Source organism: Salminus brasiliensis, chromosome 4, assembly GCF_030463535.1.
Source record: "Salminus brasiliensis chromosome 4, fSalBra1.hap2, whole genome shotgun sequence".
NCBI lineage: Eukaryota > Metazoa > Chordata > Actinopteri > Characiformes > Bryconidae > Salminus > Salminus brasiliensis.
This window is the reverse complement of record NC_132881.1, coordinates 20623505-20647219: the sequence shown is the minus strand read 5'-3', so window position 1 is coordinate 20647219 and position 23715 is coordinate 20623505. Positions and strand designations below refer to the sequence as shown.

The 23715-nt window shown below is 40.9% G+C and overlaps 1 protein-coding gene across 15 annotated transcripts in view; it reads left to right on the top strand.

Annotated features, from left to right (window-relative positions):
- dst (dystonin) overlaps positions 1 to 23715 on the top strand; it is a 141782-nt gene that overhangs the window by 102714 nt on the left and 15353 nt on the right. For 13 of the 15 annotated variants that reach the window (XM_072677574.1, XM_072677578.1, XM_072677575.1 and 10 more), the window contains 25 exons: positions 111 to 1579; positions 8387 to 8548; positions 8636 to 8806; positions 9088 to 9254; positions 9496 to 9655; positions 9868 to 10194; positions 10360 to 10444; positions 10931 to 11172; positions 11598 to 11804; positions 13381 to 13500; positions 13612 to 13719; positions 13881 to 14099; positions 14633 to 14836; positions 15156 to 15387; positions 15502 to 15728; positions 15824 to 15946; positions 16548 to 16649; positions 17136 to 17237; positions 17673 to 17846; positions 18020 to 18175; positions 18403 to 18600; positions 19131 to 19259; positions 21123 to 21293; positions 22003 to 22158; positions 22450 to 22656. In XM_072677574.1, coding sequence (XP_072533675.1) covers positions 111 to 1579; positions 8387 to 8548; positions 8636 to 8806; positions 9088 to 9254; positions 9496 to 9655; positions 9868 to 10194; positions 10360 to 10444; positions 10931 to 11172; positions 11598 to 11804; positions 13381 to 13500; positions 13612 to 13719; positions 13881 to 14099; positions 14633 to 14836; positions 15156 to 15387; positions 15502 to 15728; positions 15824 to 15946; positions 16548 to 16649; positions 17136 to 17237; positions 17673 to 17846; positions 18020 to 18175; positions 18403 to 18600; positions 19131 to 19259; positions 21123 to 21293; positions 22003 to 22158; positions 22450 to 22656 — 5618 coding nt within the window. The remainder of the gene's footprint in view (positions 1 to 110; positions 1580 to 8386; positions 8549 to 8635; positions 8807 to 9087; positions 9255 to 9495; positions 9656 to 9867; positions 10195 to 10359; positions 10445 to 10930; positions 11173 to 11597; positions 11805 to 13380; positions 13501 to 13611; positions 13720 to 13880; positions 14100 to 14632; positions 14837 to 15155; positions 15388 to 15501; positions 15729 to 15823; positions 15947 to 16547; positions 16650 to 17135; positions 17238 to 17672; positions 17847 to 18019; positions 18176 to 18402; positions 18601 to 19130; positions 19260 to 21122; positions 21294 to 22002; positions 22159 to 22449; positions 22657 to 23715) is intronic. The other 2 variants (XM_072677584.1, XM_072677581.1) reach the window with 1 other exon arrangement.

The following is a 23715-nucleotide window of genomic DNA, read 5'->3' as shown; positions in this document are numbered from 1 at the left end:
TAAAAAAGATTCCACACTTGGAAATGTAAACTATAGCAATAGCTGAGGGGTTTGGTTTGTAATGTCTAAATTGCTTATTTGACATTAAACACAAATTTTGTGTTCACCAGGAAAGCGGATTCATCAGCTCAACTCTGCCTTTGCCAGCTCACAGCAATTCTATCAAACATCCAAAGACTTCCAGGACTGGCTGGACCAAAAGCTCCAGGAGCAAGCTGAGCCTCAGTTCATCTCAGCCATAGTAGAGACTCTCAGACAGAATGTTAAGGAGCACAGTGCTGTCCAGAGGGCCCTGAGTGAACATGAGGAGCCATACAGCACCATTATGAGAGAGGGAGAGACCCTGCTACAAAGCACAGAGGGGGCAGAAAAGGTGGCACTCCAAGGGCAGCTTTCAGCCCTCAGGTCTAACTGGGAGGAAGTGAAAAGAGGTGCCTCAGAGCATGCAGAGAAGCTCAACACTGCTATGGAGAGAGCCAACAAATACAAGGAGAATGCAGAGAACTTGAGCTCTTGGCTGCAGGAGTGTGAAGCCAGGTCCAACAAGGTGAAGTTCAGTGTTAATCCTGTGGAAGTTGAGAGCTCCCTCTCACAAGTGAAGGCCTTTCAGAAAGATGTGGACAAACGAAGAGGTCAGATGGAGCTGCTGATCGCAGCAGCTGATAGCCTTCTGGAGGTGGCCACAAAAGACGTAGATGCGGTACAGGACGAGAAGATGATCATTGGGAAGAATATGGATAAGTTGGCAGGAGATTTGCAACACAAGAAGGAATCATTGGAAAAGCTCTCCCAGAAGCTAAAGGAGTTCAGTGACACTCAAAAAGAACTCAAAGGCCAACTTGAAGGTGCCCAAAAGCAACTGGAAAGTAACTCTAGCCTTGGTGTCCAGGCTTACAGTAACAAGAACTTGACTAATATGAAGGCCCAGCAAACAAGCCTAGAAGGTGTCCATACTCAGATAGAGAACCTTAAAAGTATAGCTCAAGACTTGGTGGTCGATGTACCAGATGCTGAAGGGGTAACAGATCTCCTCCTTCAGGCACACAGCCTGGAGACAGAGCACAGCTCTATCAGCAAAGCAGTTGAAGAAACCTGTTCCACACTGGAAAACAAACTGCAAGGCATCGGCCAGTTCCAGAACACCATTCGAGAGATGTTCACCAACTTTGCAGACTTGGATGATGAGCTGGATAGCATGGCCCCAGTGGGCAGAGACCTGGAAACCCTGAGAGATCAAAAAGGTGCCATGCAACACTTTATGTCTCAACTCCAAGATCTGATGAACAACACAGCCAATGCCAAAGATAACTGCAAGAAGATGCTAGAATCTGAGGCCTCACCAGATCTGCTGGGCCTGAAGCGAGACCTAGAGGCCCTGAGTAAGCAGAGTGGCAAGCTGATGGACAGGGCTAATGGCAGGAAAGAGCAGGTTGAAGACACTTTAAAACACCTAGATGAGTTCTACACAAATTTGCAGACTTTCACACAGAAGATGGCTGGAGCGGAAGCGCAAGAGGAATCTCAAGGGCCTGTTGGGATGGAGACAGATGTCATAAACCAGCAGCTGGAAACTTTTAAGGTAAGATGATAAGATTTCATTTATTCCTCCCTCTCCTTGTTGCTCTCTAATGTCCTGAATTTCTAACCACCGTTAGTTAGTTAAACTGTTGACAAAGGTACAACAAAGAAAAATTTGAGACTGTCTAGAGTAGTGGGTACCAAGATCTGGAATTCATCAACTGTGACGTAAATTAACCAGTGATCACAACATTCACAGCCAGAAGTTGTGTTTGATTTAATGTCTGGAGTTCATTGCTCCTTGTGTCTAATAGCAACATGCCTATTGTGATCATCAAAAATGCCAAACTGGTCAATGTAAACAACTTTTATCATCAAAGTCTATGAAAAAGAGAAATTCTTTTTAAATACTTCTAAGTGACAATAAACATACTCTTTACATCACTATAACACACCTATAAATGACTAAAACGGTATGATGATATAATACGGTGAGGTATAATAACTGTGCAACTGTTGCTGTTCAAGTACAGTAGTACAGTAATTAAATTTTTTTAGGGTTAGCATGATCCAAGCTTTTGTTGTGTTAAGCAAAATTACCTCAGCCTGTTAGCCACGTGCTTGCCTGCAGGGACCAGCCTGTTCATGTATTGGTGTGCATCTGGTGGTAACAAAAGAGTTTGTTGTGGGTGAGCAGTCAGCCAGCTGGAAGCCAGCATTGCTGCGTGTACCATCAAGCCGGGGAAAAGGAGTTTGACTCCTGTTCTTTTTCCTGTCCAAGAAAGCAGCGACATGCCTTTTCGGCAGCCTGTAACAAAAGAATCAAGAGCTGTTCATGTCATTATTTCAGCCAACCAGCTAATTCACAGCTTTCTTCAGTGTCTCTTTCTGTTTTTATTTTAATATCTTTAAAAAGAACAGAAGCCCTTGACTGGAAGTGTTGTGGTGAAAAATACTTCAATCTTTTATTACACGCCTATTTTCAACCCCTTTGCCTTAGAATGAATTACACAAATGTTATGATTTGTAGAAAAAAAAGATGAGATCTACTTCTATTGGGTGATTTATGGCACCATGACAGCTTATGGCCTAGCCTACCCTAGCATACATTAGCACTGTAACAAACATTACAGAACACTCTGTGTTCTCTCTTTGTGGTGTATGGATAGCTAGCTAAAAGAGATTGTGGCTGGTCGACTGGGATAGCTTAAAGCCTGTAACCTAGCTTCCTCACAGTGGTCTGAGATGGCCAAGCTTCCACACACAGATACCCCCAGTTGCACTTTAGGCTTTTTAGCCTCACTTCCATATTCTTCTCAGGTAGCTGTTATATTTAGCCTCAAAAGTACTTTGCAAGTATCCTGGGTGTATGTAAATATTAAGGGGCAGCCAGGATTATTACAAGACAGCTTTGGGTTTGGACCCTTTTACAGCTCCATTTTGGTTATACTGGGTTTTCTTTAGAATAAAGAGACAACAGTATTTAGGTTAATAGCATGTCACTACCATGTACTGAACTCTTAGTAGTCGCAGTTTCCAAGGCCTAACATAACTCTAACTTAGCATAACTCTTAGAAATAAGCTTTTTTTCTTGAATATTATAGACAGTTATAGACAGATCTAAAGAGCACATCTGGAAAGCTGTCTTATTCAGTCTGCTGTTGCGGTTCTCTGGGTAGGTATAGCCTCAACATTTCATGGCTCCAAACATCAAAAGTACACTGGCACTGTGAGAGGAATTTCTGGATCACTCACAAGTTCAACAAAAATGTGAGGAGAGATTTAACCCCTCCCCCCCAGCTTGTAAATAGACCTGAAAACAAAACCCAAAAGTTCACAGCTGCTGATCAGCTCTGCTCTCATGCTCCATTAATCAAACAAGCTGGAATAAAGTTTATCTGAAGGCTGTTTTCTTTGCCTACATTATTTATATAATTAAAAATTATTACATAATAAAATAAATAAATAAAAACATGCTTCTCAGTTTTTTTTCCAATAAAGCAAAGACAATCCTCACAAAGGACTGTTTACCATATTATTCTGGCCTTAAAGATGCTTGTGAAACTGAAAGAGGCTTAACCTATATTTCAATTTGCAATATTAAAGTGGCTATTTAGATAGAAATATATTGTATGAATGGTTTGGTACAGGGAACAGAAGTATAGGCCATGTCAAATTAGAGTTTATTTGATAAAAGACTGCTAGTGCAGTCTAGCCAGGGTGTTGTTTGGGGCATCAGCTGCAGCTGATCGTTTGGGCCCCATGCTGCTTGTACTCTTACTCTTTTGTCTCGCTGCTGTGCCTGAGAGGCTCCTCGCCGCTACCTCAGCTGCCGGGTCAGAATCAGCATTGTTCTCCGAGACACGGCCATTTAACTCAGGGAAATTAATCAGATCAATAAATCACAAAAGAAAGACGTGGTGAGATTAAGAATTTTAATTTGGTGTCTGCTCTTGTCTATTCAGGATTATGCAGTATTCCTGTAAAATCTGTGGCACTTATCAGCGAAAACACACTAGGCGAGCATTGCTAATCGTGTTTTAGACCTTTTTGTCTGATCTGGCTACTCAAGAAGAATCAGTTAACAGTGGATCCATTGAGTCCACTTTAGCGCTTTTGAGAACCTTTTCTGTCTAATCTCTTTTCCCTCTGTGATAGTTTTTAATGTTTTTCTCATACTTATTATATAAAAAACTTGAGGGGTGTGCATTTGTGGGAGATGTATGGGGGGCGGTGATGGGTGAGTGTTGTTTTCCACTACTTGGCTATGACCTCAGCATCTTCTGTACACCTAAAAGAATTTCTCTCATCTGAATCATGTCCATTACAAACTGAAGGTAATGGTCGGGAAAAGAGCCTCATGAAGTGAGCTGAGCTTAGTCATCGCATGGACTTTTTTTGTGTAAACCCCCAGGAGGAAACATGAGACCCCTTTGCGCCAGAACACCAAGCCTTTTGCGCATTGTTGCACGATGATGGCCTTGCCATTTTATTGGGATCCTATTTCAACTGTGGGGAGTTGGAAGAACACCTAATATTCATGTGCAATTGATCTTAACCATGAGGGCTCTAAAAAAGGGTCTGTGAGGCTGTGTTCAGGACAACCTTTGTTCTCTCCTGAATAATAGTTGTTTCATTGGCTAAGAGTATTGTTTGTGCGAGCAGTGAGAGATACTATTGACAGAGGGGTTTTCCCCCTCCAAACAGGCCAGTGTCCCTGTCCCTGTTTGTTACTTCAGGCGTGCATTCTGTCAAATAACTAGTTTAAAAAATGCTGTCATGCATGCAATATTAAATTACAATAGGGAAGTCCTTCTCATAGATGTTTCCTGCGTTTACACAGCACAAGGTCGCAATACCTAAACAAGCAACATTGCTAAAAAATCTGTCTGAATCTTTCGAAAATGTCTTATTTGCTTAAAAGAGTTTTTCACTTCTAAGTTAGTTCAAGCTAAGGAGACACAAAAGTCTCTTCCACTAGAAGAAAGAAGAAGACAAATGTTCCCCCTCTAATGCCTGGATTATGTCAGAAGTATGTGGGATTCAGCTGCTAAATATCCTTTCTCTAAATCCCACAGATCTCTTTAACCGCTTACTTGCCTTTGCCAGCTTCCCACTTTTCTTCCTCACAAGCACGGAGAGGAGCAAGCAGACTAGACTTGCCTCCCTGTGTGCTGTCTGGCTCTTCTAGAGTTGACAGTAATAGAAACAAAGAGTTCTTCCTTTTATACCGGCTCCAGCTCTGTTCTTCTCACAGTCTGGTCAATTGCTTGGAAAAAAGCCTTACTGAACTTGGCTGAGTATAAGGTAAATGGTGTTATTACCTGGGTCCACTACCTCCCTAGTCATTCCAGAGTAATTAAGAGAATATACAGACTCCTTGACAGCTCTTCACATGATAACACGAGAGAGAGAGACAGAGAAAGAGAGAGAGAGAGAGAGAAAGAGTGTAGAGGAGAGAAAAAAGGGAGGGAGTAAGCGTATCTATTTCTGCCCTGTGTGATGTCATCTGAAAGGGAGCTGTTTGCTTCTCAACTTTTTTCCCCACCTTTCCCCTTACTTTGCTGGTGGAGGAGGGCTACTATCAGAGCAGAATATGACTAGGATGTTAAGTCAAATAAGCCACAGAGAAAGAGGGGGAGAATTAAAATAAGGTCAAGCATCCACCAATCAACATGTGCTCTCAGCACAAATGGAGCTGTGGCAGATGTTGCCGGAATAATGAGAAGGGGGCGGGGCCATGAGGCTATTGCCAGGAGGTTGTCTGTCATTGCCGGGTGGACCACAAGAGAGGCAGCAGCGGCTTTTTGTTTATCCTGGAGCCCCGGGGCTTTGTTTTCACAAATTTAAGGATTTCTATCAGGATAAGCCACCTTGCACTGGAAATACTTTTGTGGAGACCCGTTGCTGACCACTCAGGAGGACATGAAAATTCAAGGATTTTTGTTTACAGGATGTTTGTGATGGAACGTAGGACCAAGGAATCAAGCAACAATGAACAAGTTCTGACAATGAAGAAACTAGAGGGGTTGACTACGTGGAAAAGGGTGTTCTAATAGAAGAGGAAGTATTAAGAAAAGCGCTCTATATATTAGACTTTCTCTTCCCTTGGTTGTGAGCAAATTGAAATGATTTCATATTACAAAATAATTTTTTGTACTTTAAATTGTATTTTCATAAATTAAAGCTGTATGTACATATAATATTGCTTATAGAATGTATTTTTGTATTTATTTTCTCATTTGCCAATTTTGAGCATAATGAATAACGATGCACTGCCCTAGAGCTTAACAGACAAAAAGTATGCATTTGTATGTGCATTACAGCCTTTTTTACTTCTCCTTTCAAGAATTGTTGGAGGAATTGTTGCACTGAAAACTTATACCTCATTTTTAGAACCCCATAGAACTGATTGAAGTGAAGTTTTAGCCATTGTCAGAATGGGGAAACCGCTTAGCAGACCTGACTGCCTGCGCCAGAACCCCTCCTGTGTGGGGAAGGGAGAAGAAGAAGACCTAAACATTGATGACTGCTACGTTCCTCAGAGGTCCATTTACGACACTGTTCGGCTCAATGAGCAGATTGACTCTGGTTCGAAGGGCAGCCTGGCCTCCAGGCATTTTGTTGGCACTTTACCTTACACTCACCGCACCCTGGACATGAGTGCGCTAAGCGGGAACGGGGTCCTCGCTTCATCCAGTGCTTTCGAGTTGCGTGGCAGACTTGACGAACGTGGGCTGTTTGACGGGTTGAAGTTTAATGGAGACATCATCCGTGTAACAGGGACCACCCTGGGTAAACCACGTGTTCAAGGGGACAAAAAGGAACCCTTTCAACATCGACGTTCCTGGAGAAGCTTTGCACCTGTCAACCTGAGTGAATACGGTAGTTGCAGTGGGACCCTGTGCACCGAACCGGTGGACCAGCAAGCCCTGGTTGGCAGAGTAGGCAGAGGACGGAGTGTGACCAATTCTTTGTCTTCAGAAGACGACTCTGGTCTTTGCAGCCCTACTGTGGACACAGAGCGACGAAAGCAGCATTCTCAGCGGAGACCAGGGCCAAGCACCAGAAGCCTGTCCTCCTCAGAAGCCGTACATGTGTCTGGAGACCTGAAGCCAGGGCGATCTGTCAGTTCAGGGCAAGAGGAGTTTCCCTTCTCCCCAGTCAGGGACTCTGCAACGGCACTGACTGCAATATACTACATGGACTCAGCTGTGCAAGAAGACCAACCTTTTGAATTAATTTCTGATGGTGATGGCCCTGATGTGCAAAGCAGGATGGCAGCAGGATCAACTAAAAGGACACAAAACCTGACCCACGATGGCCGGCTAAGGGCGATCTCAGGGTACGATGAATTGCCCACAGTTGAGCTTGTGGAGGACACTTCATCTCAGGAGGAGGTTGAGCTTTTAAGCGTGGTGGTGACACAGCCCCTGGAGACGCAGCCTCTTGAGCAACACGTCACTAAAGATGTAGAGTCTTATGAATATGAACAAAGAGCCACAGAGATCAAAATGGCTGATTTGGAGGAGTTTTTGTTGGCTGTGGAAAGGGAGACAGGTGTTACCAATGGAATAAAGCAGACTATTACGTACATGGGAGATGAAGAGATAGAGAACTTGTTAACATCTTTAGGAGCATGTTCCCAGATGGATCTCATTGGCTTGCCATCCTCACAGGTATCCTAAAATATCTACCTTTGTTACCAGGCCTTATCTCTTCGGGTGAAAGTGACATATATGATTAGCATTTCCTGGGAAGTTGGATTGTTCTGCCATCTATATCCGATTATGCGCTGGCTGAATTGAGTTTGGTTCAATTGCCTGTCAGTGACTCAGCTTCTGTGATCCTGTCCCAACAGGCTGTGTTAACTCATTGAAGCTGCCCTTTTCTATCTATAAAAGGTTAGGTTGTCATAAATGAAATAAAATTATTCACAGATCAGAGACAGACATTCAGTTGGAGGTAGGTATTGCAGTTGCTTTACTTGAAAGATGTCACTTAATTTGGGTTTTCATGATATTGAGCAGTGAGTATTGATGATAGGCTGAAAAAAGAGTAGTCTGAACATTGCTGTTGTAGTAACATATCCTGATACCTGATAAATATGTAGTAACATATCCTGATACAAATCATCTAGTTAGTCTGACTAAACCGGTTACACAGTTTTAAGCACTATAGAGTTTATAATAATTGTATACAAAGACACATATTCTTTCTATACAATACAAACCTTTGGAATGGGTTTTAATCAGACACTAATCAGCAAACTATAATAAATGACTGTGTTATCTAAAGTCACACAGTTGCTAATGTGATTTACATCAACCCTTGACATGTATTGCTGTTTTCCACTGTCTCACTGCAGGTTTTCCAGAAAGAGGCCATTGAGTCGCTGCAAACACAAATGCAAGAGCTGAACTGGCTGGGTCAAGGCCTTATTCAGAATGCTCCTAAAGGCACCAGCACAAAGGACCTTGAACATGACATAGAGGAGGTCAACACCAGATGGAACACTCTTAACAAAAAGGTGAAATTCTGCTACATTAACTGCTGATTTAATTAAATGATCTTTTATGCCACAAGTCTCAGTCAAACTAGGATATCCTGTTTTCAGGTAGCAGAACGATCAGCGCAGCTCCATGAAGCTCTGCTGCATTGTGGCAGATTCCAGGATGCTCTTGAGTCTCTGCTAAGCTGGCTGACGGACACTGAGGAGCTCGTAGCCAGTCAGAAGCCACCATCAGCAGAGTTCAAAGTTGTCAAAGCACAGATTCAAGAACAGAGAGTAAGAGCTTTGCGGTTCTATAGTAGATTTTCTTTATACCTTAACATTGTCTCAGTTGCCCAGTTAGTAAGTACTATAACAGTCCAGTCAACAAAACTACAAGAGTGATTCCAGTAAAGATGTATGTTTACCATTCTATCTGTTAATGGTCAGACATGATACTTGCATTGTTACTCTTGTTTTGACTTTAGATTTTGGTATAGGCTGTGGGGCATTTACAGTGTAATTATGCATATTGTAGTTCTGTGTATGTTTATTTTTCTCTGTTGTGCTGTGGCTAGCTCTTACAGAGGCTGCTGGATGACCGCAGGTCCACAGTGGAACTTATTAAAAAGGAAGGGGGGAAGGTGACAGAACTGGCTGACTCTGTGGATAAGGAGAAGATTGGAAGGGAGATTGAATGCCTAGGGCAGAGGTGGGACAGTCTACTCAAGAAAGCAGAAAACAGGTAAAACTGATTTATATTTCTACTTAATGACGGATTTGTGTAGCTAATGGATTAATAGTTTCTTTTTAAAAAAATGTTTTAAATCTTAAATCAATTATTCAGGCATGTTTTGTAAACTGGTTTGTATCTCAATATGCATATTTTCTTGGACAGTGTAGTTTAAGTATATGTCAGTTTGTGTAGCCAGGCACCGTGTAAATCACAGATTACACATTGTGCTGTTACATTTCTTTCCTGGCAGACGCAAGCAGCTGGAAAGCATTTTGGTGGTGGCCCAGCAATTCCACGAGACGCTTGAGCCACTGGTCGAGTGGCTCACTGCTACAGAAAAATGCCTGGCCAGCTCTGAGCCCATTGGCACCCAGACCTCCAAGCTGGAAGAACAGATCGCCCAGCACAAGGTAGCTCATTCAGTGTTTTCAGGCTTCACCTGTTCTGAGTGATTCATCTTACCTTAGGACCCATTAGCTTTTATTCTGTTGTTGTACCCTTATGTTATTGTCACTTTTGTTTTTTATACCCTTCACAGTCTTCATGTGTTATTGTTTCATTCTCTTTATGTTGGTACAATCATCTTCCCCACCCCCTCCACTGTGCCATCCCTGGTAATCAGGCCTTAGAGGAGGAGATTATAGGCCACAGTAAAAGCTTGTATCAGGCCATGAGTCTGGGCCAGGCGCTGAGGACGGTCAGCTGCGTGGACGATAAGGAACTGATCCAGGCGAAGCTGGACAGCACTCAGAGTGGCTACATAGAGCTGCAGGACCGCTGTCGCAGAAAAGCTGAGCTGCTGCAGCAGGCGTTGGCCAATGCCCAGCTCTTCGGGGAGGATGAGGTGGCTCTCATGAACTGGCTCGACGAAGTCCACAGCAAGCTCAATGACACCTCAGTCCAGGACTACACTCCGGCTGTGCTGGATAAACAACACGCTGACCATTTGGTAGAACTTAGCTCCTCCTCTTCAGGCTTTGCTCTTCATTTTTTTTTGTTTATTTATTTATTTTATTAGCATCATCCCATAATTTAAGTTTGCTGTGTTGAGTAGATTATTTTGTGGTGATTTTGTCATTTTGAGTTTGTTAACTGAAGTGCTTTCTATGGCTAGGCGCTTCATGAGGATATTGAGTTGAGGAAAGAGAATGTTGATCAGGCCATGCAGAATGGACTAGAGCTGCTGAAACAGACCACAGGTGGGATATTTTCCAATATACTAAAAACACATTAGTGTACAATTGACATGACATGGCATTCGTATTTTTGACCAGTATTTTGTTTTGTGCCTCATATGATTCATTGAAACAGCCAAAAATATCTGTGATTGGTCAGCATGCTTAAAGCACAGAGAAAAGAAAAAAATAAGAGGCTCATTTGCATGTTGTCCACTTATTGTCCATGATACATGTTATATATAGTCATTTGCATTTTGCACACATATATCAGTGTTGTATTTAAACAGCCAAGGTATTAGTGTAATATCAGCACAATGTCAGTAGGAGTCAAAAAATTATAGAAGGCCATTGGAACTATATGTTGATCAACTTTAGCAGCACTTGAAGGGTCTGAGTGACTAGGGTTTGCAGCCATATGGTATGATCAAATACTGAAAACAGCTCCTGTTTGTATTTTAGTTCAGTATCATTTTAGCTAATCTGCTCAACACTTTGTCTTTGGTGCAGGTGATGAGGTCATTGTTATTCAGGGCAAACTGGATGGAATAAAGACAAGGTATGCAGAAATTAGTACAATGAGCAATGACGTGCTAATGACACTGAACAAGGCCCTGTCTCTGGCCACCAAGCTGCAGCAGACGCATAAGGAGCTGAGCTCCTGGCTGGAGAAAGTGGAGTCTGAACTGGTTGTGTTTGGAGCTCAGGAACCAGTGGGAGAACAGCTCACTCAGGTGCAAGACAGGCAAAAAGTGAGTACACATTCGCAAATTATGTCTTTATTTAATTATCATTAATAATCATTAGCATTGCCCAAAATTAAGTAAACCTTGGCAATGAGATCATGCTAACTGGTACTATATGGAATTATGTTTGCATTAAATTGGCTAAAATCCCATTGCATGTTGAGTCCATAATAATGGGTTAATTTTTTAGGTTAACTTAACCCAGTATGTGCTCCAGTGAAATGTTTACGCATTACCTATGTGAGAAATTGCTAGGTTAGAAAAGTGTAGCATTGCTAAAAATATTTGTGTGCTTTTTGTGTGTTATGCTGCCATTATAAGTGTGTCAGAACTATTCAGCTTTTTAGCTGTACTTCTCATCATATATTATACTGTAATGAATGGAATCTGCTTAAGCAAGAGTCAGTCTAACATGCCCTCACACTGTCCAGGCACTAATGAAGGAGGTTCAGGGGCACAGGCCTGTGGTGGACACGCTGAATGAGGTGAGCAGTGCCTTGCTGGAGCTAGTGCCATGGCGTGCCCGGGAGGGCCTCGACAAACTGGTCACAGACGACAACGAGCGCTACAGGTCTGCCGGTGATGCCATTGCTCAGCATGTGGATCAGACAGGAGCAGCCATCTTAAAATCACAGCAGGTAATAATGCAGATTGTCTTCAGGTGCTGCAGCTAAAGATAATTCAATAGCAAACACCACTGTTACCAAGCTATGATGTGGGGTAATGCTCACCCCCTGCTGGTGTTGATAATGTACTTTGCTTTGTAAAGGTGTGAAAGTGCATTGATGCTTTGTGATACATCAAGTTCAATTTTCAAATGTGTTGTTTTTTGGCTAATTTTTTAAATGTGAAAAATAATTTTAAATTTAATACTAAAACTGTTTTTTGTTTTTACTAATTCTACAGATTTTTTTTATGATTCTTCCACTTCTTAATAAGACCTATTTAGTTTATCAATGTGTCCTTACGTCCAGATGGCTATAAAATCCACAGGACATATAAGTATTTAGTGATTACATGGTGATCACTGACAATGCCAATTTTGTGCAAAGCAAAGCTGTAACAACAATTTCAGTTTTGTTTTGCAATTTGGATTTTCATAATATCTAGCAGAGAATCTTTGATGGACACAGATGTTCGCAGACTAAGTACATTCTTTAGCTTTGGACAAAATGTATATTTTTCCAACATGAAGTAATCTGTGTGATGAGCATATAGATAGGATTCAAATAATAACACCCCCACTGAGTTCAGTGTAAAAGAGCAGGTTATTTAACCTTTAATTTTCTCAGAGGAGGAGGAGGACAAAACATTGCTGATCTGTACAGAAAGCACTTGTGAATGAAAGAATTACCCCAGGACCCTATGTAAATATATTCCTCTCTTGAAAAAGACTGTATTATGACATTTTGCATGATAAATGTTGATATGATAGATGATGATCTCATTCAAATATAACTTTTAGAAATGAAGGCTTTAGACTACGCTGGACAGTAGTCTACTGAACCTCATAAACCATTCCTGACAACTCTAATCCCCCTCAACTCCTATCATTCTGTTTAAATAATAATTCACTCCATGGCTGGTCTGGTCTGCACTGTGTCCAAACATTTCATTTACTGACTGCATACACTCATTTGCTTCTTATCTCCTCATGAGTCTTTTAGATAAGGGTTTAGCATCTCCACACACATGTACTGTACATTAATTCTTTACTTGAATTCTGCCTTTCTGGCACTGTTACATTACCTGCACCTTGTTACCTTTCTACCTTTTTCGGTTCAGTGTGCATATCAATTACACTTCATGTACGTTTTGCACTGTTTAATTGCCTCAGTGACAATAAATATTGTCATTCTCAATGACAATAAACTTGAATCTAATCAAATGTAATCTAATAATATAATTGAATTTGGTTAACATTTAAGAATGATTCGAGATTCCTTTAATTGTTGAGGTTAGAAGTTTACACCCCTACTGCTTTGATGACTGCCCAGCTTTATCAGGCCTTTAACTTGCATTGTAAGCTGACAGCAAAGTGTAGCTAATTTTTGTGAGGAGCATTTTTTGCTTTATGCACTTCTATAGTTATCAGTTTTTCACAGACATGTGATACAAAATGGTTACATGTATTTGTGCTGCAGGTTGGTTTGTACTGTTTACTGAACACGCTCACCTTGGTAATGCCTAATGTTCCTGGTTTCTGATGTGCAGTTTAAGGAGGCAACAGACACTGAGCTAGCCTGGCTGACTGAGGCAGAGAGGAAATTGTCATCTCTAGGGGACATCAAGTTGGAGCCAGAGCAGACTACAGCTCAGCTGCAGGCTCAAAAGGTCGGTCTGAACAGACCCTGGTCATTTCTGGCTCACACCACAAGTAATCACCACAGCAAACATCTGTGTGTGTGGCCCGTGTCATAAACAGCAGCACTCTGTTTTTTCCAGGGCTTCTCCATGGACATTATGAGGCACAAAGATGCTGTGGATGATATTGTGAAGACAGGCGAGGCGATCATGAGCAGCAAAGACGAAGCAGAGAAGCAGGCTTTGAAGGTTAAAAAATATCCTTTTTCACTGTAATCAGATGCAATTCAAACATATGTCTAAATTCTGTATGTTACATTTCATCTACCAGACATTACGCATCTTTTGACTAGAGCGGAGTTTTAGGGATGTGAGTAATGTGTGGATGTGACTGTTGTTGATGGGAACAGGCTAAGGTCCAGTCTCTCCTGGAGAAATACAGCGTGGTGAGTCAGTTGAACTCTGAGCGCTGTCTGCAGCTGGAGAGGGCGCACTCACTGGCCTGCCAGTTCTGGGAGACCTACGAGGAGCTGTGGCCATGGCTACAAGAGACCCAGGCTAACTTCATCCAGCTTCCACAACCTGCCATTGAATATGAGGCGCTTAGACAGCAACAAGAGGAACTGCGAGTAAGAACTTAATTAAGACTTGAGACTTTAAGAATGTTTGCTTTGTTAGGGTGCAACAGTCAGACAGTTTAATATCCATAGAAAACTGCCAATAAGCATAAGATTAGAAAAAAAAGAAAAATGTCACACAGACTAAAAATTCTAAATTTACCCAATTTTTGTTTTCCGCTTCTCATCTCCCAAATCATTCCAAACTCCACTCTCTGGGGTGGTCAATCTATTGTTCTGCAACACTAGCTTAGTACAGTAGTTGCTTTTTTGAGCGCAAGCTTTGTGATCAGCTCCACATCCACATCCTGAACAGAAACACTTGTGGATTATTTACAGATCTGAAGCAAGAGTGGAGATTAATTTTCTCTGGTCAGAATGAAAGCTTTAAGAGTCTGATGGGGACAGCTGTGTTGGTATACCAGCTCTAGGGGTCTCTGTAGATCTCATCTCTTTAGGAATTTCTCCTAAAACAAACTTGTGCTTACTGGCCAGTCTCAAGTTCTCTGGTAATTAATGATATGTATCTTTTTTTTTGCTTTTAGCAACTGAGGGAGCTAATTGCAGAGCACAAACCACACATAGACAAGATGAACAAAACTGGTCCTCAATTGGTAGAGTTGAGTCCAGTGGAGGGAGAGCCCATCAGGGAGACGTACCAAGCCACCGACAAGCTATATGCTCAGCTTAAAGCTGATGTTCAACACAGAGCTGCTGCACTGGATGAGGCTATCTCCAAATCCACCCAGGTATGCTGCTTTCTTAGATCTTCTTAGGAATTCTGTTTAAAACTCATTAAATAAAAACATTAGTGTACTTTTATGTTTTTACTGTACATTTTAGCTTGTTTTCAGAAAGTAAAAGAATATAACAATCATGAGCACTGATATGAGCAGAAAGTGATGCATAATTTCCCCTAAAAAGCTTCCTGACAAAGTCACATTCAGAAAAAATGATTGCCCGCTATGCAGAGCATGTAATGTTCCTGGCTGGATTTGTTGCATAGGGATAAACTGAATGATACCTTGCTGTTAAGCTCTGCACTGTTTGTAAAATTTCTTCTCAAAGTTTCATGATAAGATTGACCCTATGCTGGAGTCTCTGGAGCGTATAGCAGAGCGTCTGCGCCAGCCCCCCTCCATCTCTGTGGAACTGGAGAAGATCCGTGAGCAAATAGCTGAGAACAAAGCTGTGAACATGGACCTGGAGAAACTGCAGCCCTCCTATGAAACTCTGAAGCAACGGGGAGAAGAAATGATCACTCGCTCAGAGGGAGCAGACAAAGACCTCTCTGCTAAAGGTAGGCACAGCAGTCATCTCCAGTCATCTCAGCCAAAACAAGTCAGGTTACTGAATTCATGTGTCAAAGAAATTGTCCAAGATTACCAGTTCCCTTTTTTGCTGTACTCCAAAGCCGTGCAAGATAAGCTGGACCAGATGGTGTTCGTGTGGAACGACATCCAAGCTCTTCTGGAGGAGAGGGAGGCTAAACTCTTGGATGTGATGGACCTAGCGGAGAAGTTCTGGTGTGACCACTGTGCTCTTATTGTCACCATCAAGGACACACAGGACCTGCTGAAAGAGCTGGAGGAGCCTGGTGTGGACCCTTCTGTTGTCAAACAGCAACAGGAGTCTGTAGAGGTCTGTAAGCTGTAGACATATTTGCATTAAAAAGTACAAGAGGTCTGTTTTAAATAGTTCTCTCATGATGGATTTGGTGGTTTTGTTGGCCACAGAGCTACAGGGAGGAGATTGATGGACTTCAGGAGGAGCTGAATGTGGTTCAGAATCTGGGGACAGAGCTTATGACAGCCTGTGGAGAACCAGACAAACCAGTGATCAAGAAGAGCCTTGATGAGGTAAAAGAGACTGAGAAATGAGGTAGCAAATTCTAGCTATACTGGCTTGTAACTTGGGGCTGATTCTTGATATGACTGAATATTGCAATATTCTAAATAAGTACCAGTATTATTCACAGTATTTCATTCTTTTTACTGCAACACACCTTTAATCATTGCCTTTGTGTACAGTAACTTTAACCAATATACTTTGACCTACTAAGCTAGTTAATATTTTTATGATCATTATATTACTGTTACAGACAATTGGAGCTATAGGGTAATTCCTTCACATTTGGTATTTCATAGCTGAATTTGGATGAGAATAATATTGTTTATTGATAATATTATTGTTTATTGTAATAATTCCATAATTTGTAGTATTATGATTCAAGCTTACTGTCCACGTGTCTTCAGATTTTTCATATTTTGTTATCCTCACAGAGGATGTCTAATTCGTGTCAATAGTTTGTACAGTTTTGCCATTACAGTCCTTTTAATTAAAAAGGTTTTTAAACATTTTGTTAGAAATGTTTGTTTATTCCTAAGTGAAATGATCACTATATATCTGACACCAACATTTGGATTTCATACTATATTTGCTTATATTTGTGCATTTTAGGTGAATGTGGCATGGGAGACTCTGAATAAGACCTGGAAGGAGCGAGTGGAGCGACTGGAGGAGGCCATGCAGGCAGCAGTGCAGTTCCAGGACGGTCTTCAGGTACACTACTTGTCTCTCAATGAGTTCATCATAACATCAGGGACTCTGGTGGTTACATTATGTGAAACTTCCATTTCATCAGTGTGTGATTACTCAGCATAGCTCATTTGCTTTCTTTGTGCTCTAATGGGGATAATGCTGATTGCTTAATGTGGAGCATGAACACACTACCATTCATTTAAATTATTACAGTACACAGTATCATTTGTGTTTCTTCTTTTTTTATGTGGCTCAAGTTTTTTAGTTGGCTCAATATATAATCACGCAAGCTGCCTCAAAGTTATTTGATGGCCTTATAGCTTTTTCTCACCCTAGCTTTTAATCAAAGCTAAAAAAACAGTACATTTGCACTCACTATATGAATAAGCTTTTCCATTGTTGGGTGATTGGTCTTCTCATCTTAAATCAGGGTGAAAGTGCAACATGAGTCAAGTTAAAGGCATTATGTTCTGTTAGTGACAACAGTGTCTCATTCCTCTTCTACAGGGCATGTTTGACTGGGTGGATATTTTGGAGAGCAAACTGGATTCAATGTCACCTGTGGGCACAGACCTGGAGACTGTGAAACAGCAGATTGAAGAGCTGAAGGTATTACTTTACTGTTTCATGAGAGTGTGTGTGAGAGATTTTTACTTTAGGTTTTACCTGGAACTATTGGTTATGTTTAGTTTATATTGATCAAAGCATAAAGACACGTTTCAGTAATCCCATCCAGTCATGCCTTGTCTGCTTGTTTGATAAACACAGTGGCCTTACAGACCAAATAACAGCTGTGTTTATCCAGAGAACGGTCACCTCTTTTGCTGTCCCACAGTTAGTTCAAAGGTGCTTTGTTATAAACATTGTATTGTTAATAAATAACATTTCTAAAGAGGGATGAAAGACAAACTGACTTGAAAAGTGTCTGATGTTAGCAATTGGATGCGTATAAATACATCACGTATCTTAGAAGTAATACAAGTGAGGTTGAACATTTTGTTTTGTCAAGTACAAAACATTTGTCTAATGGGGGTGTTTGTGCAGGAGTTTAAAAGCGAGGCCTACCAACTTCAAATTGAGATGGAGAGGCTGAACCATCAAGCAGGGCTGCTACTAAAGAAAGTTTTGGAGGAAGGTGACCGTCTTGCTATCCAGGAGCCCATTGATGAACTAAAAATGCTCTGGAACAATCTGGATGAGAAAGTCATTAACAGACAGGTAATGCTTCGACTGTTAACTCTTCCCACAGCACATCTGTTCTCTACCCTTGCAGGCTTTCCCAGAGATGTGTTAATTATGATTTCTGAGTTTCTGCTCTTTATCAAGCAAGCTCATCGTCTATGCCATGTTCATCACTAACCATCTCGAGTCATTTTTTTTATGTCTTTCAGCACAAGCTGGAGGGTGCATTACTGGCCTTAGGGCAGTTCCAGCATGCTCTAGACGAGCTTCTGGCCTGGCTTACTCACACTGAAGACCTGCTTAGCGAACAGAAGAAAACCAGTGGAGACCCCAAAGCCATTGAGATAGAGCTTGCAAAGCACCATGTAAGTGCGGTCAGAGTGGACACATATACTATCTTACACATAGTGCACATACTTTTGCAAGCCCACAAAACATCTCATTTGGTAGTTACAAGGACTATATAAATATCAGTCCAATTCAAATTATATGCTTTTGTTTGGCCACAAATCAGTTAACTAAGATTTTTATTTTCAAATAAATTGACGGAATGTCATGATTTCTTATTAGATTGTATGTCCTTTTTCACCAGGTGTTGCAGAACGATGTCCTGGCCCATAAGAGCACGGTGGAGGCAGTGAACAAGGCAGGCAGCGATCTAATGAAGTCCAGCGCAGGAGAGGAAGCCTGCGGGTTGCAGAGCAAGCTGGAAAACCTCCACCTGCGCTGGAGGGGCATCCTGGAAAAGACTGAGCAAAGGAGGCAGCTTCTGGACAGTGCTTTGCTCCAGGTCTGACTCAGACATATAACTTAGCTCACTGGCAGCTCAGTGGAATGTGAAGGTTTCGAAGGTTCGAAATGGTGCTGTGATTGATGATGCTTTCAAGAAAAGCGAAAGACTTTAATCAAGGAATGTGAGGGAGTAAGAAGGAAAATCAGATACTCACCCTTACACACAAATATCCATGCATGCACACATATGCGCGCATACACTGGGGGATCATTTTAAACCGAGAGTTTAAATAGATTGTTTCTTTTACTAGCAGTTGCTATCAAGTTTTCTCTGCCCAACTGACTGAAGTTTGATGTAAGCATTCCTGATATTATTGGCCTTTCATAAGCTTGATGATACTAATATTGAAATCCGAGTGGATGCATCTACAGACTCAGACACCATTATTCTAGCTGGGAAAAAACTTGCCCATTTTTCTTCTCCTCTGAGATTAATAAGAGAAACATCCATGTTTTAAACTTCTTTTCAGCCTCTGCTAATGAGTCTGTGGAGTCTATTGTCATGACACTGTCTGCATTGTGTCCTAGGCCCAAGGTTTCCATGGTGAGATTGAAGATATGCAGCAATGGCTGAAAGACACAGAACGTCAGCTGTTAGCATCAAAGGCGGTTGGAGGCTTACCAGACACGGCCCGCGAGCAGCTTAACGCCCATCTGGTATGTATTTAAGACTCCGAAAGGCCTGATACAGATGGCATGCTAGTACCAGTTCAAGCACACCCAATTTCATCTACAGTGTTTTTTGTGATGAGTAGTAAACAGTAAATAAAACTGCATGAATAATTAGCAGCACTGTTTAGATTAATATGCTCCAGTTAAGTTGAACGTGGAAAAGCACTCTTTTCTGTATTGTTTGGTTAGACCTCATACTTTTTTTTTTTTACACTTCATTACCTCATTATATAAACCTCAGATAATAACTCCTAACCACAGTGAGTGGAAGAATACCAAAATAAGCACATACATTAAGCTGCTGTACAGACGAAGAGAAGAGATTTCTAATACAGCACAGCTTTTTAATAAATTAATCCTGTTGTGGGATCACGTTCAAGTTTATTTATATAGCACTTTTAACGTTAATGAGTGTTGTCATAAAGCAGCTTTACAAAAATATAGGTCCAAGTCAAAGTGAGCCAAAGATAACAGTGGCAAGAAACAGTTCCCAAGGATTAAAAGGGGAACCCATCCTCCTTACCAAGCATTAAATTAACAAATACCTAATGGATATACAAAAACGAATCAAACAAATAGAAGCAAGCCTAATACAATATAGAATTCCTCAGATTTATCACTGACAACCAGGGATCACCTTACTGTTTTGTCTGTTGTGTCAAAGTGTTAATGTTTGGAATTAAAATAATGTCTGTCAGGACAAGCATAACACTCACTGCTCTGAATCTATTTATTACATAGGTTGTTTTATTTGCACAGTTTTATTAATGTAATCTATGATGCACTTTAAACTGATTGTAACGTTATGGCTCTAATAATAATTAAAATATTGTATGGAAATAAACACTTTCTTTTTTATATATTGTTATTTATATATCAATTATTTAACAACATTTAATTATTACATTATGTTGTATAAAACAGGGGTCTTGCAGATCTTAAAAGTCTTGTCATGTTATAGTAAGCAAGTCAGAATAGTCAGACAAGATACAATCCAGCTGACAGCAGTTAATGGAGCTAGATGGGAAAATTGATTGCTGAGTGCAGCATATGAAGTGTATATACATGTTAGATATTCAGCAGTGTTTGAATAACACTTTACCTGAAGACTTGTTATATGTCCTGTCCTTTGTTAAGGTTTTGGAAAGAAATGTATTAGAAAGAATTGGATTTTATGCATAATCTATGAAAATAATAATAATTAGAGGTGCTCTGTGATATGATCATATCTGTATCAACAAATGATTGTTTTAAATAGTATCTGCATCAGCTAGAAGTTTAGATTTGAATAATATTATACAGCTCTGGAAAAAATTAACAGACCACTTAATTTTATTTTCCTAAATTTGCATGTCTACGTGTACGGCAGCCATTTTATTCCACACTTTTTATCAAACACAGCTGAGTTTGCAAACTATGAATGGCATAAAGTCACCCAACAGCAACATGAAAGACAAGTGGAGAGCCTGCCAAGACGAGAAAGCTGTGATTGGCGGTCAATGTTATTTCACCACAGTGATTTTTAAATGCTCTCAAAGTTCAAATATTAGTACTGTGTTGTTTAAATTTGTGTAACTTCTTTGCATTATAATTATTATAGTAATTTCTTTGCATTTTGTAGTTGTATATTTTTATTTGGAATTTAAGGGAAATGTTGTTCATGGTTTATGAAATACAATGCAAATTTCCCTAAACAGATTGCCTATAAATAGTAAAACCAGAGAAACTGATAATGTAAGGTGGTCTCTTTTTTTCCAGAGCTGTATAATAATCATAATAGTAATAATTACAATAGGGTTGTCCTAAAATCTAGTTTCTATTTTATATTGTGTGTGTTTGTGTGTATAGGAGCTGTGCAGGGCAATGGAGGTGAAGGAGGGCCTCTATCAGAAGCTTCTTCAAAGAGGCAAGCAGCTGATCGCCCTGACACCTGAAGGTCAGGACAACACCACGGAACAGGACCTGCACAACCTGCAGGACAAGTGGGAGTGTGTGCAGGCCAAGGTGGCTGAAAGGAAGGTGGGTGCTGCTGGAAATTTGTTCCACATCCCAGCTGCCAGCGTGGCTCAATGTGCTGTGGCCTCAGATCCCACAGACGGAAATGGCCCATCATGCTGATCCATGTCTAAAACCCGGAGCTGTGAATTACGGTGATGTCAGTGAGGATGTGGTCTGATGGGGCGTTTCTTGCATGCCTGGGGAGCATTGGAAGTCTGTATGATACAAAACGAGCTGTTATATGAAGTCAGACATTCCCCTGCAGTTTACTGAACAGTGTGTTCAGTAAACTGCAAAAAAAGTGTTTACCCTAATCTTCTGCTCCTCCAGATTTAGGCTTGACATCTGGGTGTAAATCTATAGTGTTCTTTTTGTAACATAAATTGAATAATAAGCAGGGTTCTGTGTTCAGTTTGACTGTATAGTCCTATTTTTATTAGAGCAATGAAGCTATTAATAATACGTTTGTTGGGCTTCTGAGCTTTCACTGGAGATGCAATTAGGTTGTGTACCAGATGGCCCTATGTGAGTCTAGCTGTAATGCTAAATCAGACAAAAGTGATGCAGTATTTATGTTTGTATTTAATTTTCCATTATAGTGCTTGATAATTGAGACATCCTTTTCCTATTTAGTCTGCTAATTTTTTTGTTTGTTTGTGTGTGTGTGTGTGTGTGTGTGTGTGTGTGGGGGGGGGGGGGTTCTCTGTGAATATGTGCTTGTTTTGTATAGGTGAAACTGGAGGAGGCATTAGCAGTGGCCACAGATTTCCACAACTCCTTGCAGGACTTCATTAACTGGCTGACCCAAGCTGAGCAAAACCTGACCATGGTCTCTCCGGCATCGCTCATCCTGGAGACTATTTTGTTCCAAATTGATGAGCATAAGGTTTGTGTGTGTGTGGGGGTTGACCTCATTTTGTAAGTCTATAAGCTAATCCTTTAAGGGAGCAAAATACAGTTTTCCATTTCCAGTTAATGACTCAACTTACTCTAATGTTTCCAAGGCACATTATGGAAGTTGCCCAATCAGGAAACCTCTGTTCCTTGTTGTTCCTTCCTGTTGAGATTAATCACATTTGGCCCTTTTGTTTTTGGTCCAACCTTGGCAGTTCACATAGAGTTGTCATTTGTTCCGATCAAATTGTTTTGCTCTTCACTATGCTGGATTTCCCTGCAGGTGTTTGTGACAGAGGTAAACTCACACCGGGATCAAATCATCGAACTGGATAAGACAGGAACCCATCTGAAGTATTTCAGCCAGAAGCAGGATGTGGTGCTGATTAAGAATCTGCTGCTGAGTGTGCAGAGCCGCTGGGAGAAAGTGGTGCAGCGCTCGGTGGAGCGAGGACGCCTGCTGGACGATGCCAGGAAACGCGCCAAACAGGTTGCGAACCTCTTCTGTGCTGATGGTGTCTGTTAGCACTGCTATAAAATAATAATTTTGATACTTAGTTTATCTAAGTATACTTAGATTTTAAAAAATTAACTAATTTGATCATTTTACCAGCTGTATCTTCCTTCCGGGCTGTCATCTCAGTACAACAAATTTTGTCTTTAAATACGTGTGAAAAAAGCGTGTTGCTTATTTGATGGAGATCTATATGAGCGGGAAACAAGAAAGCACATAAGTTACAACTGCGAGCTGCTGCTTATTTTTTTGTGGTTAGTTTCTTTCCTGTCTAGTTTAAAACCTCTTTGACTGACTGAAGCTCTGCTCCACACTGTCTCTTTTTGGCTGATGCATGGTTATGTCAAAAGTTCAGCTTTGGTTTGTTGTAGGACTATAGGCTAACACATACCATGATGGCTTCTGCCCATCAAAGACAAGATTTAGCATCTTATTGTTACTGTCCTGTACTGTACTAAAACCAGAGCTTAGAGGCTTTAAAATAAACAGGCAAATGTTTGTTTTCATCTCTGCTTCCATAGCTGGCCCAGACTTTTTTAAAAACTGTTGGCTTAGTAAGTTAGCAGATGCTAAATGTGGTGTCTTTACTGGATAAAGCTAAAATCTGTATTCCAATCAATTTACATGAGTGTGCATTTCTTCCACACTTGCTATTTGCTATAGCCATGTGTATAAATGCTACCCGTTATCTGCCACCAGAAGATAAAATGGTGGCATGGTGCTGACCTTGTGGCCTTCATTAGCTCTCCTATGCTTACTTTCACAAAACAATAGTTTTGTGAAAAAAGAAATAGTTCAACGTTGGCTTCTGGTGCGATTATCGTATCATATAGTCTTATGGTTCTTAATATAAGAACATTAACATGCTAATGTACTATTTGTATTTTATGCTCTAATGACTAGTCAGGTATTCAGACATTCTGACTCAACCTTACTGTAAGCATGCATTATATCTGATATATCTGTGTTTCGCTCTATTGTTCTCCATGTGCAAGCCACTGATCCACTAATGGTGGTGCTTATTTGTAGTTTGTA